This window comes from Pristiophorus japonicus, chromosome 4, assembly GCF_044704955.1.
Source record: "Pristiophorus japonicus isolate sPriJap1 chromosome 4, sPriJap1.hap1, whole genome shotgun sequence".
NCBI lineage: Eukaryota > Metazoa > Chordata > Chondrichthyes > Pristiophoridae > Pristiophorus > Pristiophorus japonicus.
The window spans coordinates 138,512,275-138,527,985 of NC_091980.1; the positions used below are offsets into that span (position 1 = coordinate 138,512,275).

Here is a 15,711-nt window from a genome sequence, read left to right on the forward strand (position 1 = left end):
ATGGGAACTTGTTCAACCTACGTCGCCTCCAGGCTAGATCCAAGGTCGTCACATCCTCTGTCATCGAATTACAGTACTTGAACGACGCTCGAGTCTGCGCACACTCAGAGGCTGAACTCCAAGTCACAGTCAATACCTTCACCGAGGGCCTTACGCTAAACATCTGTAAAATAAAGGTCCTCCACCAACCTATCCCTGCCACACAGCACTGCCCCCCCCCTGCCGCCCTCCCCACCCCCCACCAAGATCCACGGCGTGGCCCTAGACAACGTGGACCACTTTCCATACCTTGGGAGCCTATTATCAGCAAGGGTAGACATCGATGTCAAGGTCCAACATCATCTTCAGTGTGTCAGCGCAGCCTTCGGTCGCCTGAGGAAGAGAATCTTAAAGACCAGGATCTCAAATCTGGCACCAAGCTTATGGTTTAGAGGGCAGTAGTGATACCTGCCCTCCTATATGGCTCAGAGACATGGACTATGTACAGCAGACACCTCAAAGCACTGGAGAAGTACCACCAGCGCTACCTCCGCAAGATCCTGCAAATCCACTGGGAGGATAGATGTACCGTCAATGTTCTTGCTCAGGCCAACAGCCCTAGCATCGAAGCACTGACCACACTCGGCCAGTTCCGTTGGGCGGCCACCATCTTCCGCATGCCCGACATAAGACTCCCAAAGCAAGTGCTCTACTTGGAACTCCTACACGGCAAGCGAGCCCCAGGTGGGCAGAGGAAACACTTCAAGGACACCCTCAAAGCCTCCTTGATAAAGTGTAACATCCCATCGACACCTGGGAGTCCCTGGCCAAAGACCACCCCAAGTGGAGAAAGAGCATCCGGGAGGGTGCTGAGCACCTCAAGTCTCGTCGCCGAGAGCTTGCAGAAAACAAGCGCAGGCAGTGGAAGGAGTGTGCGGCAAACCGGACTCCCCACCCACCTTTCCCTCAACGACTATAATTCCTGTATTGGACAGTACAGCCACCTGAGAACTCACTTTTAGAGTGGAAGCAATTTCGAGGAACAGCCTATGATGACACAGCCTTGTCCTGGTTAGTGGGCTAAATACAACTGTCATTCTTAACATAGAATCAGACCAAGATGTGCTGCTGGGAGCAGCCAACTCTCTTACAGCAAGATGCCTACGCCTCCCTCTCAAGAGCACTGCCACAGTCAACATGTGGATCTTTGTTCTCTTGTTTCCTGTCCAACAGGATGTTGAGGGCTTGGCTCCTGATCCCTTCTCTGCAGGTGGTTGGACAGAAGAGCTGTCAATCAAGCCTGCTACTGCACCCTTGGAAACTAGCTTCACAGAGTCAACAGGAAGGGACATTCCAACCTACTAAGGTGTGAATGTTTGTTGAGTGAATCTGAGATAATGAGGGGGATTTTAACTCTCAATCAATGGGTGGGTTTGAGTCAGGTGGGATGTTAAAATGTTAAATATCTCAAACCCGATCCCAAACTACCTCGAACCCACCTACTTCCGATTTAGAATGTCCGAATAGAATGGTTACAGCACGGAAGCCCATTCAGTCCGTCGAGCCTGTGCCGGCTCTCGGCTCTCTGCAAGTGCACTTCAGCTAGTCCCACTCCTCCGCCCTTTCTCCGTAGTCCTGCAAACTTTGTTTCAGGTACTCGTCCAACTCTCTTCTGAAAGCAATGATTGAGTCTGCCTCCACCACCCTTTCAGGTAGTGCATTCTAGATTGTAACCACTCGCTTTGTAAAAATAACTTTTTTCTTAAGTTGCCTTTGGTTCTTTTGCCAATCACCTTTAATTTATATCCTCTGGTTCTCGACCTTTCTGCCAATGGGAACAGTCTCTCTCTAGATTTATCAGAGGTGGGACGTGGGTGAATGACCAATCTGCTCGCAGAAGGCAGGTCGGTCATTTAAATATAATGAGGCTACATGCCTTAACAACAACAACTTGTAATTATAAACACCTTTAATGTAGGAAAACAGCCCAAGGCACTTCGCCGGAGAGATTTAAAACACAAAGCTGACACGGAGCTGCTGCTTTTCTCAGCTTGGTTTCCGATCTGCTGGACTTTGGACATCTAGTCTACGGTTCTGCTTTGAACTACATAGAAACATAGAAAATAGGTGCAGGAGTAGGCCATTCGGCCCTTCTAGCCTGCACCGCCATTCAATGAGTTCATGGCTGAACATGTAACTTCAGTACCCCATTCCTGCTTTCTCACCATACTCCTTGATCCCCCTAGTAGTAAGGACTACATCTAACTCCTTTTTGAATATATTTAGTGAATTGGCCTCAATAACTTTCTGTGGTAGAGAATTCCACAGGTTCACCACTCTCTGGGTGAAGAAGTTTCTTCTTATCTTGGTCCTAAATGGCTTACCCCTTATCCTTAGACTGTGACCCCTGGTTCTGGACTTCCCCAACATTGGGAACATTCTTCCTGCATTTAACGTGTCTAAACCCATCAGAATTTTAAACGTTTCTATGAGATCCCCTCTTATTCTTCTGAACTCCATGAATACAAGCCCAGTTGATCCAGACTTTCTTGATATGTCAGTCCCGCCATCCCAGGAATCAGTCTGGTGAACCTTCGCTGCACTCTCTAATAGCAAGAATGTCCTTCCTCAAGTTAGGAGACCAAAACTGTACACAATACTCCAGGTGTGGCCTCACCAAGGCCCTGTACAACTGTAGAAACACCTCCCTGCCCCTGTACTCAAATCCCCTCACTATGAAGGCCAACATGCCATTTGCTTTCTTAACCGCCTGCTGTACCTGCATGCCAACCTTCAATGACTGATGTACCATGACACCCAGGTCTCGTTGTACCTCTCCTTTTCCTAATCTGTCACCTTTCAGATAATAGTCTGTCTCTCTGTTTTTACCACCAAAGTGGATAACCTCACATTTATCCACATTATACTTCATCTGCCATGCATTTGCCCACTCATCTAACCTATCCAAATCACTCTGCAGCCACATAGCATCCTCCTCGCAACTCACACTGCCATCCAACTTAGTGTATCTGCAAATTTGGAGATACTACATTTAATCCCCTTGTCTAGATCATTAATGTACAACGTAAACAGCTGGGGCCCCAGCACAGAACCTTGCGGTACCCCACTAGTCACCGCCTGCCATTCTGAAAAGTACCCATTTACTCCTACTCTTTGCTTCCTGTCTGCCAACCAGTTCTCAATCCACGTCTGCACACTACCCCCAATCCCATGTGCTTTAACTGTGCACATTAATCTCTTGTGTGGGACCTTGTCGAAAGCCTTCTGAAAGTCCAAATACACCACATCAACTGGTTCTCCCTTGTCCACTCTACTGGAAACATCCTCAAAAAATTCCAGAAGATTTGTCAAGCATGATTTCCCTTTCACAAATTCATGCTGACTTGGACCTATCATGTCACCTCTTTCCAAATGCGCTGCTATGACATCCTTAATAATTGATCCTATCATTTTACCCACTACTGATGTCAAGCTGACCAGTCTATAATTCCCTGTTTTCTCTCTCCCTCCTTTTTTAAAAAGTGGGGTTACATTGGCTACCCTCCACTCCATAGGAACTGATCCAGAGTCTATGGAATGTTGGAAAATGACTGTCAATGCATCCGCTATTTCCAAGGCCACCTCCTTAAGTACTTTGGGATGCAGTCCATCAGGCCCTGGGGATTTATCGGCCTTCAATCCCATCAATTTCCCCAACACAATTTCCCGACTAATAAGGATTTCCCTCAGTTCCTCCTTCTTACTAGACCCTCTGACCCCTTTTATATCCGGAAGGTTGTTTGTGTCCTCCTTAGTGAATACCGAACCAAAGTATTTGTTCAATTGGTCTGCCATTTCTTTGGATTGTACCACCACAGTTCTGCACTGGACTATACTGCAAGACTTACCTGCTGTGTCTCTATTTCTGCTGCTAAAAGATTTTTTTTTTTTTAAATAACTTTTAAACTGCAGCTGTGTCTCTGCTGAATTAGTTCGACTGGATTTTCAGCTATGTTAGCTTCTGGCTAGCAGCTGCTGTTTCACTTGTTGTCCGGTGACTCGCCCTACTGGTTTCCAGCTTTGCTAGTCGTTGGTTTGTGGTTTTACATTTTTCCCGCTGCTTTGATCGACGGTGACCTCCAATTTGCGTCAATTTCGCCATCATCTTTCTGCACTGCCACCGACTCGCATTCCATGGCAACAACCTCCATCCTCCAACTCTCCACCCTTCAAATAGCTTCTAGACTTCACTCGCCTGCTACACCTGTCTCTGAATCTGGACAGCGGTCCGTCGATGCTCCGTACCGGCCCCATGTTGCCTACATCGGCTTTGTCCCTCCATGGGACCTGTGACTTTAACTCTGGTCTCCCGACTATTGTCTCCAACCTATTCCCTACCAGGAGATATGTATCCCATTAATTACTACATAACCTGGCCCAGGTAACCCGAGTCTTTCCCCGTGTCCATTGCATGCGCACTTTGGCTGCTGATCCTGACCTGAGCCGTTCATTTCTTTTCCCACTTTTTCTCCCCTTTTCCCTCTAACCCTCCCTGGCCACTGTCCTGTCGCCATACCTCCCTTCATCTCTCCTCTCGGATACTCTGCCCTCCCTCAAATCCCTACCCTTCATTACTCTCCACCTTCCTACTCTCCTGCCGCTGTCCCAGGCTTGACTCCCTCCTAGATAAGCCTACAGCTTCCCTCTGTGCCTCTCTTAGCATCCTACGAAGGGCCCATCGAGGCACTCATCGCTGTCTCCTTATGAGCAGCAGCCCCAACTGTCCAACTGAGGGCTAACCTTGCCAATCTCCTCCCAGTCCAACTCACCCCTCCCAGCGCTGACTGGCAGTGGGTCAGCCATCACCGACACCCCCCCATCTCCCTCCAGAATGTCCGTTCACTTGCGAACAAGACCCTTGCCATCCATAAGCTTATTGTGGATCATTACATAGACATCATGGTCCTGACAAAAAGTTGGTTGAGGAGCGATGACACCTTACCCATAAATTAAGCCTCCCTGCCTGGCTATACCTTTCACTTGCCCCGCTCAAAACGCCGTGGTGGCGGTGTGGCTCTCATCAGCAAATCACACCTTGGTCTGTCCCCCTACTCCTCTGACACTTTCTCCTCCTGTGAGCATCTCGCCTTATTCTACCCCCTCACTTAAAATTCTTGTTCTCTACCATCCAAGTACCATAACATTTTTATTAGGGATATCTTTACTGCTTTCCTCCCTCAGCACCGAACAACTCATCCTCGGTGATTTCAACCTCCATCTCAATTCATCATGCTCTCTCTCCTGTGAGTTCACTGCACTGCTACCCTCGAATCTGCCAGAAATGCTACTATTCCAGAAGGCAAAGATAAACTTTGGCTTCTATTCTCCACTGCTAACCGTCTTCTTCAACCCTTCTCCCCCATCTCCTCCAACCTCATGGGAGCTCATGGACTTCTTTGTCTCTAAGACTAAGACAATTCGTTCAGCTGCCTCTGCCACTTTCCTTCCTTCCCCTAGCCCACCGGGCCAAACTTCCTCCTACCCAAGCCCTGAACTCACATCTTTCTCCAGTTTCTCTCCGATCTCCCCTCATGATCTCTCTGGGCTCATCCTGTCCACGAGACCCTCTTCCTGCTCCCTCGAGCCTATTCCCACCAAACTGCTAACCACCCAACTTCCTTTTCTGGCTCCCATGCTAGCTGACATTGTTAATGATTTCCTCTCATCGGGTACTGTCCCCATCCCTCAAATCTTCCGTCACCACCCCTCTCTTCAAAAAACAACCCTCGACCCCTCGGTCTTTCAAACTACTGCCCCATCTCCAACCTCACTTCCCTCTTCAAAGACCCTGAATGTGTTTTCGCCTCCCAAATCCGTACCCAGCTTTCCCATAACTCCATATTTGAATCCCTCCAATCAAGTTTCCCTCCCTGCCACAGTAACGAAACGGCTCTGATCAAAGTCACAAATTACAACCTTTGTGTCCGTGACAACGGTAAACTATCCCTACTCGTACTTCTTGACTTGTCCACAGCCTTTGACACAGTTGACCACTATCCTGCTCCAACAGCTCCCCACCACCGTCCAGCTGGGTGGGTCTGCACTCGCCTGGTTCGATTCTTATCGATCTCATCGTAGCCAGAAAATCACCTGCAACAGCTTCTCTTCCTAGTCCCACATCGTTACCTCTGGTGTCCCCCACGGATCTATCCTTAGCCTTGTCATATTTGTACATGCTGCCCCTTGGCGACATCATCCGAAAATACAGCGTCAGTTTCCACATGTATACTGAGGACACCCAACTCTATCTCACTACCATTACTTGTGACCCCTCCAGTCTCTAAATTGTCAGACGGCATCCAGTTCTGAATGAGCAGAAATTTTCTCCAATTAAATATTGGGAAGACTGAAGCCATTGTTTTCAATCCCTGCCACAAGCTCCTTTCCCTGCCACCAACATCTGTTTGAGGCTGAACCATACTGTTCGCAGCCTTGGGTGTCATATTTGACCCTGAAATGAGTTTCCGACCACATATCTGCAACATAATTAAGTCCGCCGATTTCCACCTCCGTAACATTGCCCGTCTCCACCCGTGCCTCAGCTCATCCGCTGCTGAAGCCTTCATCCATGCCTTTATTATCTCTAGACTTGACTATTCCAACGCACTCCTGGCTGGCATCCCACGTTCTACCCTCTGCAAACTTGAGATCATCCAAAACTCTGCTGCCCGTGGCCTAACTCGCACCAAGTCCCGTTCACCCATCTCTGACCTACATTGGCTCCCGGTTAATTAACGCCTTGATTTTAAAATTTGTTTGTTTTAAAATTCCACCATGGCCTCGTCCCTCCCTATCTCTAATTTACTCCAGCGCCCACCCCCGAGATATTTGCGCTCCTCTAATTCTGCGCTCTTGAGCATCCCTGATTATAATCCCTCAATCACTGGTGGTTGTTCCTTCCTGTTGCCTAGGCCCTAAGCTCTGGAACCCCCAACTAAATGAGTATTTTGTATATGTCTTCACCAAGGAAGGAGATGCTGCCATAGACATAGTAAAGGAGGTAGAGGAGATACTGGATAGGATAAGAATTGACAAAGATAAGGTACTAGAAAGGCTGGCTATACTTAAATTAGATAAGTCACCACGACAAGATGGGATGCATCCTAGGATACTGAGGAAAGTGAAGGAAGAAATCGTGGAGTATTGGCCTTAATCTCCCAATCCTCCTTAGAAATGGGGGTGATGCCAGAGGACTGGAGAACTGTAAATGTTACACCCTTGTTCAAAAAAGGGTGTAAAGCTAAACCTAGAAACTACAGGCCAGTCAGTTTAACCTCAGTAGTGGGGAAACTTTTAGAAACAATAATCAAGGAAAACCAGCATGGATTTGTTAAAGGCAAATCATGTTTAACCAAGTTGATCAAGTTTTTTGATGAGGTAACAGAGAGGGTTGATGAGGGCAATGCAGTTGATGTGGTGTGTACATGGATTTACAAAATGCGTTCAACAAATTACCACATAATAGGCTTGCCAACAAAGTTGAAGCCCATAGATACAAAATTGGGTAAGTGACAGGAAACTGTAGTGGTGAACAGTTGTTTTCTGGTCTGGAGGAAGGTATACAGTGGTGTTCCCCAGGGCTACTGCTTTTCTTGATATATATTAATGACTTGGCACAATTTCAAAATTTGCAGATGACACAAAACTTGGAAGTATAGTGAACAGTGAGAAGGATAGTGATAGACTTCAAGAGGCCATAGACAGGCTGGTGGAATGGGCAGACATGTGGCAGATGAAATTTAACACAGAAAATTGTGAAGTAATACATTTTGCTAGAATGAGAGGAAATATAAACTAAAGGGTACGATCCTAAAGGGGGTGCATGAAAAGAGAGACCTAGGGGTATATGTGCATAAATCGTTGAAGGTAGCAGGGCAGGTTGAGAAAGCAGTTTAAAAAGCACACGGGCTTCTGCGCTTCATGAATAGACAGAGTTAAAAAGCGTGGAAATTAGGATGAACCTGTATAAAACACTGGTTTAACCTCAACTGGAGTATTGTGTCCATTTCTGGGCATCGCACTTTAGAAAGGATGTGAAGGTCTGAGAGAAGGAGCGGAAAGGATTCATGAGAATGATTCCAGGGATGAGGGACTTCAGTTATGTTGATAGACGGGAGAAGCTGGGGTTGTTCTCCTTAGAGCAGAGAAGATCGAGAGGAGATTTGATAGGTGTTCAAAATCATGAGGGGTCTGGACAGAGTAGAGAGAGAAATTTCCCATTAGCGGAAGGGTCGAGCATCAGAGGACACAGATTTAAGGTGATTGACAAAAGAACCAAAGGTAACTTTAAAAAAAAAACTCTTTTACACAGCGAGCGATTAGGATCTGGAATGCACTGCCTGAAAAGGTGCTGGAGGCTGACTCAATTGGGAATTGGATAAGTACCTGAAAGAAAAACGTTTGCAGGGCTATGGGGAAAGGGCGGGGGAATGGGATCAGCTGAGGTGCTCTGCAGAGAGCTGGCACGGGTGCGACAGGTCGAATGGCCTCCTTCTGTGTTGTAACCATTCTATGAGAAGTAGAGAGTTTTACATAAGGAATTCCAGAGCTTAGGGCCAAGGCATCTGAAGGCACGGCTGCCAATGGTGGGGTGAAGGGAATGCGCAAGAGGCCAGAATTGGAGGGCTGTAGGGCAATGTAGATGTAAGGAAAGGCAAGGCTGTGGAGGGATTTAAACACAAGGTTCATCATTTTAAATTGGGGCATTTTCGGACTGTGAGCCTGTGGGATAGTTGACATCTCACTGTATCAACCCTTTAAAGGGGGAACCAAACCGCCCACCATCTGGTCAGAGGACTACACGAGGCAGTGTATTTAGCTGTTGAGCTCTCAGGGGAAATCTCCATTGAAAACTAATAAGTCCAAGGATCAGAAGACACTTTCCTTTTCTCTCCATTATCTTTGGCTCTTTACCCCGTCCCCTCAAAAAGAATTATCAGGGCAGTTTACGAACCTTTAGGTGATTTCAGGAAACTGACGCTAGGCTCGATTTTCGTCCAATCTATGTTTTCGTCCTCTTGCACGTGTTCCACGGTCAGCTGGTAAAGTTTCATGGAGATAACATCATGGTTGTCTGAAAGAGAAAGAACAGTTCAATCCCAAACCGTTTTAAAGCACGTTCCCAACTAGTGTGTGTAATTACATAGGAATGGTAGCACAGTGGTAATGTTACTGAAGTAATCCAGAGGTCTGCACTAATGGCAAGAGTTCAAGTCCCACGACGGCAGCTGGGGAATTTAATTTCAGTTCATTACATAAATCTGGAATAAAAAGCTAGTGTCAATAATGCTGACCATGAACCTTCTGGATTGTTGTAAAAACCCATCTGGTTCACTAATTTCTTCCGGGGATGAGGGGGTTGACTTATGAGGAAAGGTTGAGTAGGTTGGACCTCTACTCATTGGAGTTCAGATGAATGAGAGGTGATCTTAAGATTATGAGGGGGCTTGACAAGGTGGATGCAGAGAGGATGTTTCCACTGATGGGGGAGACTTGAACTAGAGGGCATAATCTTAGAATAACGGGCTACCCATTTAAAACTGAGACGAGGAGGAATTTCTTCTCAGAGAGGGTTGTAAATCTGTGGAATTCACTGCGTAAGAGAGCTGTGGAAGCTGGGACATTGAATAAATTTAAGACAAAAAGTTTTTTAACCGATAAGGAATTAAGTGGTTATGGGGAGCGGGCGGGAAAGTGGACCCGAGTCCATGATCGGATCAGCCATGATCGTATTAAATGGCAGAACAGGCTCGAGGGGCCGTATGGCCTACTCCTGCTCCTATTTCTTATATTCTTAAGTCTGGAATCATTGTGAAAGAAATAAAGGAATAAAGTAAAGAAAGGAATAAATAAGGAAAGAGGAGAAAGGAAGGAAAGCAAATTAGATAGAAAGAATTTATATAATACTTTTCACGCACTTTTGAAGTGTAGTCACTATTGTAATGTAGGAAAGGTGACAGCCAATTTGCGCACAGCAAGGTTCCACAAAGCAATGTGATAGTGACCTGTTTTAGTGATGTCGGTTGACCGATAACTATTGGCCAGGACACTGGGGAGAACTTCCCTGCTCTTCTTCTAATAGTGCTGTGGAATCTTTTATGTCCACCCGAGAGGTCTAGGTTTAACGTCTCATCCGATAAACAGCACCTCCGACAGTTCAGCACTGCATCAGTACCGCATCGGAGTGTCAGCCTGGATTTTGTGCTTGGGTCTCTGGAGAACTTGAACCCACAGCCTGCTGACTCAGAGGCGAGAGTGCTACCCACTGAGCACGGAGTAATGCATAGGGCAATGAGGTCATAAAACAGACGTTTGTTCCTACCCGACAGGTCTCCAGTGGCTGCAGACGCACCGAAGAAATACCCAGTGGGCAGCCGGACTCCACTGATATCGATGCACTCTTTCCATTCATTCTTATCTTCGACATCTGTCATCACCTGAGAGAACGGGCAATAAAATAGAAACTGAGGAAATGGGCAATGGGAATTTTCAACTGAATCCCCCTTCCCCCAGGCATGCCAGAATAAAATGGCGACTACTGTTGGGTGTTTAACTCTCACAACACTCTACATATTTACACCATTTATTGATTTGGTTTCGGACAGTGCTCACCGCCTGCCCCCTTCCCCACTCAGTTATGCAGCCCCGAGTAGCGTTGCTGGGCTCCGCTGTACAATACGAATACTCGAGAGTGGAGTAAATGGGATCAGTGCCCTCTCCCCCCATGCTTACATTGGACGGGCAGCCTTATAACTGCTGGCTCATTCCCTCGACCCATATCCACGCAGGTCTTCACCGCAAGGTCCCCCCGGGATGCAGCCAACGATAAGAAAAAACGCACGGCTTTGAAGGAGGGACATGAAGGTACACTGAGGAATGTAGGAAATAAAAGGCTGGGCTGCCCCGGTCTAACGGAACAGCACAGCGGGCTCGATAGGCCGAATGGCCTGTACTAATTCCTATGTCTGATGTGGGCTGTAGTATGCCGTGTAAAACTCCATGTACAAACTAACACACGTGGCATTCCTGTGCATTTATCCCACTTCTGTACAGTTTGGGATTTGTTTTCTTTATGTTGCATGTACCAGCTGTTTTCAGTATATAAGGAATGGTTGGCCATCTCCGAGATTCCGTCTAGAATAAGGATTCTCCACATCGAAACAGCTAGATATTTGAACCCAGATAACAAGTTCTGAGCTGGCTATTCAACTGTGATGGGAGGCATCACAGTCAAACCAGACCACGTTCTTACCCCAAATAGAAACAAAGAAAATAGGTGCAGGAGGAGGCCATTCAGCCCTTCGAGCCTGCACCACTATTCAATTTGATCATGGCTGATCATTCCCTCAGTACCCCTTTCCTACTTTCTCTCCATAGCCTTTGATCCCCTTAGCCTTAAGTGCCATAGCTAACTCCCTCTTGAATATATCCAATGAACTGGCATCAACAACTCTCTGCGGGAGGGAATTCCACAGGTTAACAACTTTGAGTGAAGACGTTTCTTCTCATCTCAGTCCTAAATGGCCTACCCCTTATCCTTAGACTGTGTCTCCTGGTTCTGGACTTGCCCAACATCGGAAACGTTCTTCCCGCATCGAACCTGTCCAGTCCCGTCAGAATTTGTTGTGTTTCTATGAGATCCCCTCTCACCCTTCTAAACTCCAGTGTATAAAAGCCCAGTTGATCCAGTCTCTCCTCATATGTCAGTCCAGCCATCCCGGGAATCAGTCTGGTGAACCTTCGCTGCACTCCCTCAATAGCAAGAACGTCCTTCCTCGGATTAAGAGACCAAAACTGAACACAATATTCCAGGTGAGGCCTCACCAAGGCTCTGTACAACTGCAGTAAGACCTCCCTGCTCCTATACTCAAATCCCCTAGCTATGAAGGCCAACATGCCATTTGCCTTCTTCACCGCCTGCTGTACCTGCATGTCAACTTGCAATGACTGATGAACCATGACACCCAGGTCTCGTTGCACCTCCCCATTTCCTAATCTGCCGCCATTCAGATAATATTCTGCCTTTGTGTTTTTGCCCCCAAAGTGGATAACCTCACATTTATCCACATTATATGCATCTACCATGCATTTGCCCACTCACCTAACCTGTCCAAGTCACCCTGCAGTCTCTTAGCATCCTCCTCACAGCTCACACCGCCACCCAGTTTAGTGTCATCTGCAAACTTGGAGATATTACACTCAATTCCTTCATCTAAATCATTGATGTATATTGTAAAGAGCTGGGGTCCCAGCACTGAGCCCTGCGGCACTCCACTAGTCACTGGCTGCCATTCTGAAAAGGACCCGTTTATGCCAACTCTCTGCTTCCTGTCTGCCAACAGTTCTCTATCCATGTCAGTACATTACCCCCAATACCATGTGCTTTGATTTTGCACACCAATCTCTTGTGTGGGACCTTGTCAAAAGCCTTTTGAAAGTCCAAATACACATCCACATCCACTGGTTCTCCCTTGTCCACTCTACTAGTTACATCCTCAAAAAATTCCAGAAGATTTCTCAAGCATGATTTCCCTTTCATAAATCCATGCTGACTTGGACCGATCCTGTCACTGCTTTCCAAATGCGCTATTTCATCTTTAATAATTGATTCCAACATTTTCCCACTACTGATGTCAGGCTAACCGGTCTATAATTACCCGTTTTCTCTCTCCCTCCTTTTTCAAAAAGTGGTGTTACATTAGCTACCCTCCAGTCCATAGGAACCGATCCAGAGTTAGACTGTTGGAAATTGATCACCAATGCATCCACTATTTCTATGGCTACTTCCTCAAGTACTCTGGGATGCAGACTATCAGGCCCCAGGGATTTATCCGCCTTCAATCCCGTCAATTTCCCTAACACAATTTCCCGCCTAATAAGGATATCCTTCAGTTCCTCCTTCTCACTCGACCCTCGATCCCCTAATACTTCCGGTAGGTTATTTGTGTCTTCCTTTGTGAAGACAGGACCAAAGTATTTGTTCAACTGGTCTGCCATTTCTTTGTTCCCCATTATAAATTCGCCTGAATCTGACTGCAAGGGACCTACGTTTGTCTTCACTAATATTTTTCTCTTCACCTATCTAGAGAAGCTTTTGCAGTCAGTTTTTATGTTCCCAGCAAGCTTCCTCTCATACTCTGTTTTCCCCCTCCTAATTAAACACCTTGTCCTCCTCTGCTGAATTCTAAATTTCTCCCAGTTCTAAGGTTTGCTGCTTTTTCTGGCCAATTTATATGCCTCTTCCTTGGATTTAACACTATCCTTAATTTCCCTTATTAGCCACAGTTGAGCCACCTTCCCCGTTTTATTTTTACTCCAGACAGGGATGTACAATTGTTGAAGTTCATCCATGTGATCTTTAAATGTTTGCCATTGCCGATCTGCTGTATAATTTACCAGTCTATTCTAGCCAATTCACGTCTCATACCATCGAAGTTACCTTTCCTTAAGTTCAGGACCCTAATCTCTGAATTAACTGTGTCACTCTCCATCTTAATAAAGAATTCTACCATATTATGGTCACTCTTCCCCAAGGGGCCTCGCACAAGATTGCTAATTAGTCCTTTCTCATGACACATCACCCAGTCAACGATGGCCAGCCCTCTAGTTGGTTCCTCGACATATTGGTCTAGAAAACCATCCCTAATACACTCCAGGAAATCCTCCTCCACTGTATTGCTACCAGTTTGGTTAGCCCAATCTATATGTAGAATAAAGTCGCCCATGATAACTGCTGTACCTTTATTGCATGCATCCCTGATTTCTTGTTTGATGCTGTCCAAAACCTCACTACTACTGTTTGGTGGTCTGTACACAACTCCCACTAGTGTTTTCTGCCCTTTGGTATTCCGCAGCTCCACCCATACCGATTCCACATCATCCAAGCTAATGTCCCTCCTTACTATTGCGTTAATTTCCTCCTTAACCAGCGACGCTACCCCACCTCCTTTTCCTTTCTGTCTATCCTTCCTGAATGTTGAATACCCAGCCCTGGTCACCCTGGAGCCATGTCTCCGTGATGCCAATTATATCATATTCATTCATTGCTGCCTGTGCAGTTAATTCGTCCACCTTATTACAAATATTCCTCGCATTGATGCAGAGAGCCTTCAGGCTTGTCTTTTTAAACACAGTTTGCCCTTTTGGAATTTTGCTGTAATGTGGCCCTTTTTGATTTTTGCTTTGGGTTTCTCTGCTCTCCACTTTTACTTTTCTTCTTTCTATCTTTTGCTTCTGCCCCCGTTCTACTTCCCTCTGTCTCTCTGCATAGGTTCCCATCCCTCTGCCATATTAGTTTAACCCCTCCCCAACAGCACCAGCAAACACTCCCCCCTAGGACATTGGTTCCGGTCCTGCCCAGGTGCAGACCATCCGGTTTGTACTGGTCCTACCTCCCCCAGAACCGGTTCCAATGTCCCAGGAATTTGAATTCCGCCCTTCTGCACCACTCCTCAAGCCACGTATTCTTCTGAGCTATCCTGCGATTCCTACTCTGACTAGCACGTGGCACTGGTAGCAATCCTGAGATTACGCAGGAGCTGCTGGATAGTGATCGGGAGCAGACAAAATGGCTGATTTCCCCTTTCCAGAGGTGCTGAATACAAATGTACCCAAGATCAGCAGAAGGATCAAACTGGATACCTTCTGATCTACATGGCTCAGGAGTGGCTCACTGTGCGGCTCTTTCACGAGACTTCTTGCTGATAATAAATTTGCATCTTTCACAATCTCAGGACATCCCACCATGCTTTATCGCCAATTAAATACTTCTGAAGTGTAAACATGGCTGTGTGGCTGAATACAACACTTGATGCAGTCCATCATCTAGTGAGCACCATTGCTTTACATAGTGAAATTTGCACACAAGGTCCCACAACAGTAAGTGGTAACAGCAATGTGATAATGACCGGAAAATCTGTTTTAGTGACATTGGTTGCGGGATAAACATTGGCTAGGACACTGGGGCGAACTCCCCTGCTCTTCTTCGAAATAGTGCCATGGGATCTTTTATGTCCACCTGAGAGGGTAGACAGGGCCTTGGTTTAATGCTTCATCTGAAAGATGGCACCCCCAACAGCGCAACACTCCCTCAGTACTGCACTGAGTGCCAGTCTAGATTATGTGCTCAAGTCTCTGGAGTGGGACTTGAACCCACTTGCCAAGGCTGACAAAGACAGATTATGGTCTTAACCTCGTAAAAAGCATCTTGCACTGTGTAAAGCAATGGAGCTCACTTGATAGTTGAGTGGGTGGAGGCACCGCCTAGTGTTGTATTCCACCATACAAAGTAGCTTCAATCCCAATCTATGCTCCAGGGTCTGAATGGCATGCTCCTATTGTATGTTCCTACTTTCTGCGTCAGCCGATCTTAGCTGGTGAGCCAAAGTGGGGGGAGGGAGGAATAATAATGGGGAAAAACACTATGATCACCCACAATTCCTCAGGGTTAGGGAGGAAGAGAAAGATTAGTTAGGTTTTACCACCCCGACTGCTATCCAGTGATCCCTACTGGAATGTGTGTGTATGTGTAAGTTCAGGATCAGGCTTGGTTGTGATGCTCATGCACAGTTTACAAGTACTGTTGGTGTCTGTAGAGCCACACCCGAACACCTTCAGGAGAGATGGGGAGGAGAAAGATCAAGACTATTACTTTATCTGCTACAAAGCTGATTA

The 15,711-nt window shown here is 46.5% G+C and overlaps 1 protein-coding gene across 1 annotated transcript in view; it reads right to left on the reverse strand.

Annotated features, from left to right (window-relative positions):
• lman2 (lectin, mannose-binding 2) overlaps positions 1–15,711 on the reverse strand; it is a 48,706-nt gene that overhangs the window by 8,985 nt on the left and 24,010 nt on the right. The window contains exons 5-6 of the mRNA XM_070878608.1: positions 10,361–10,475; positions 8,993–9,112 (exon numbers count right to left, since the gene is read on the reverse strand). Coding sequence (XP_070734709.1) covers positions 8,993–9,112; positions 10,361–10,475 — 235 coding nt within the window. The remainder of the gene's footprint in view (positions 1–8,992; positions 9,113–10,360; positions 10,476–15,711) is intronic.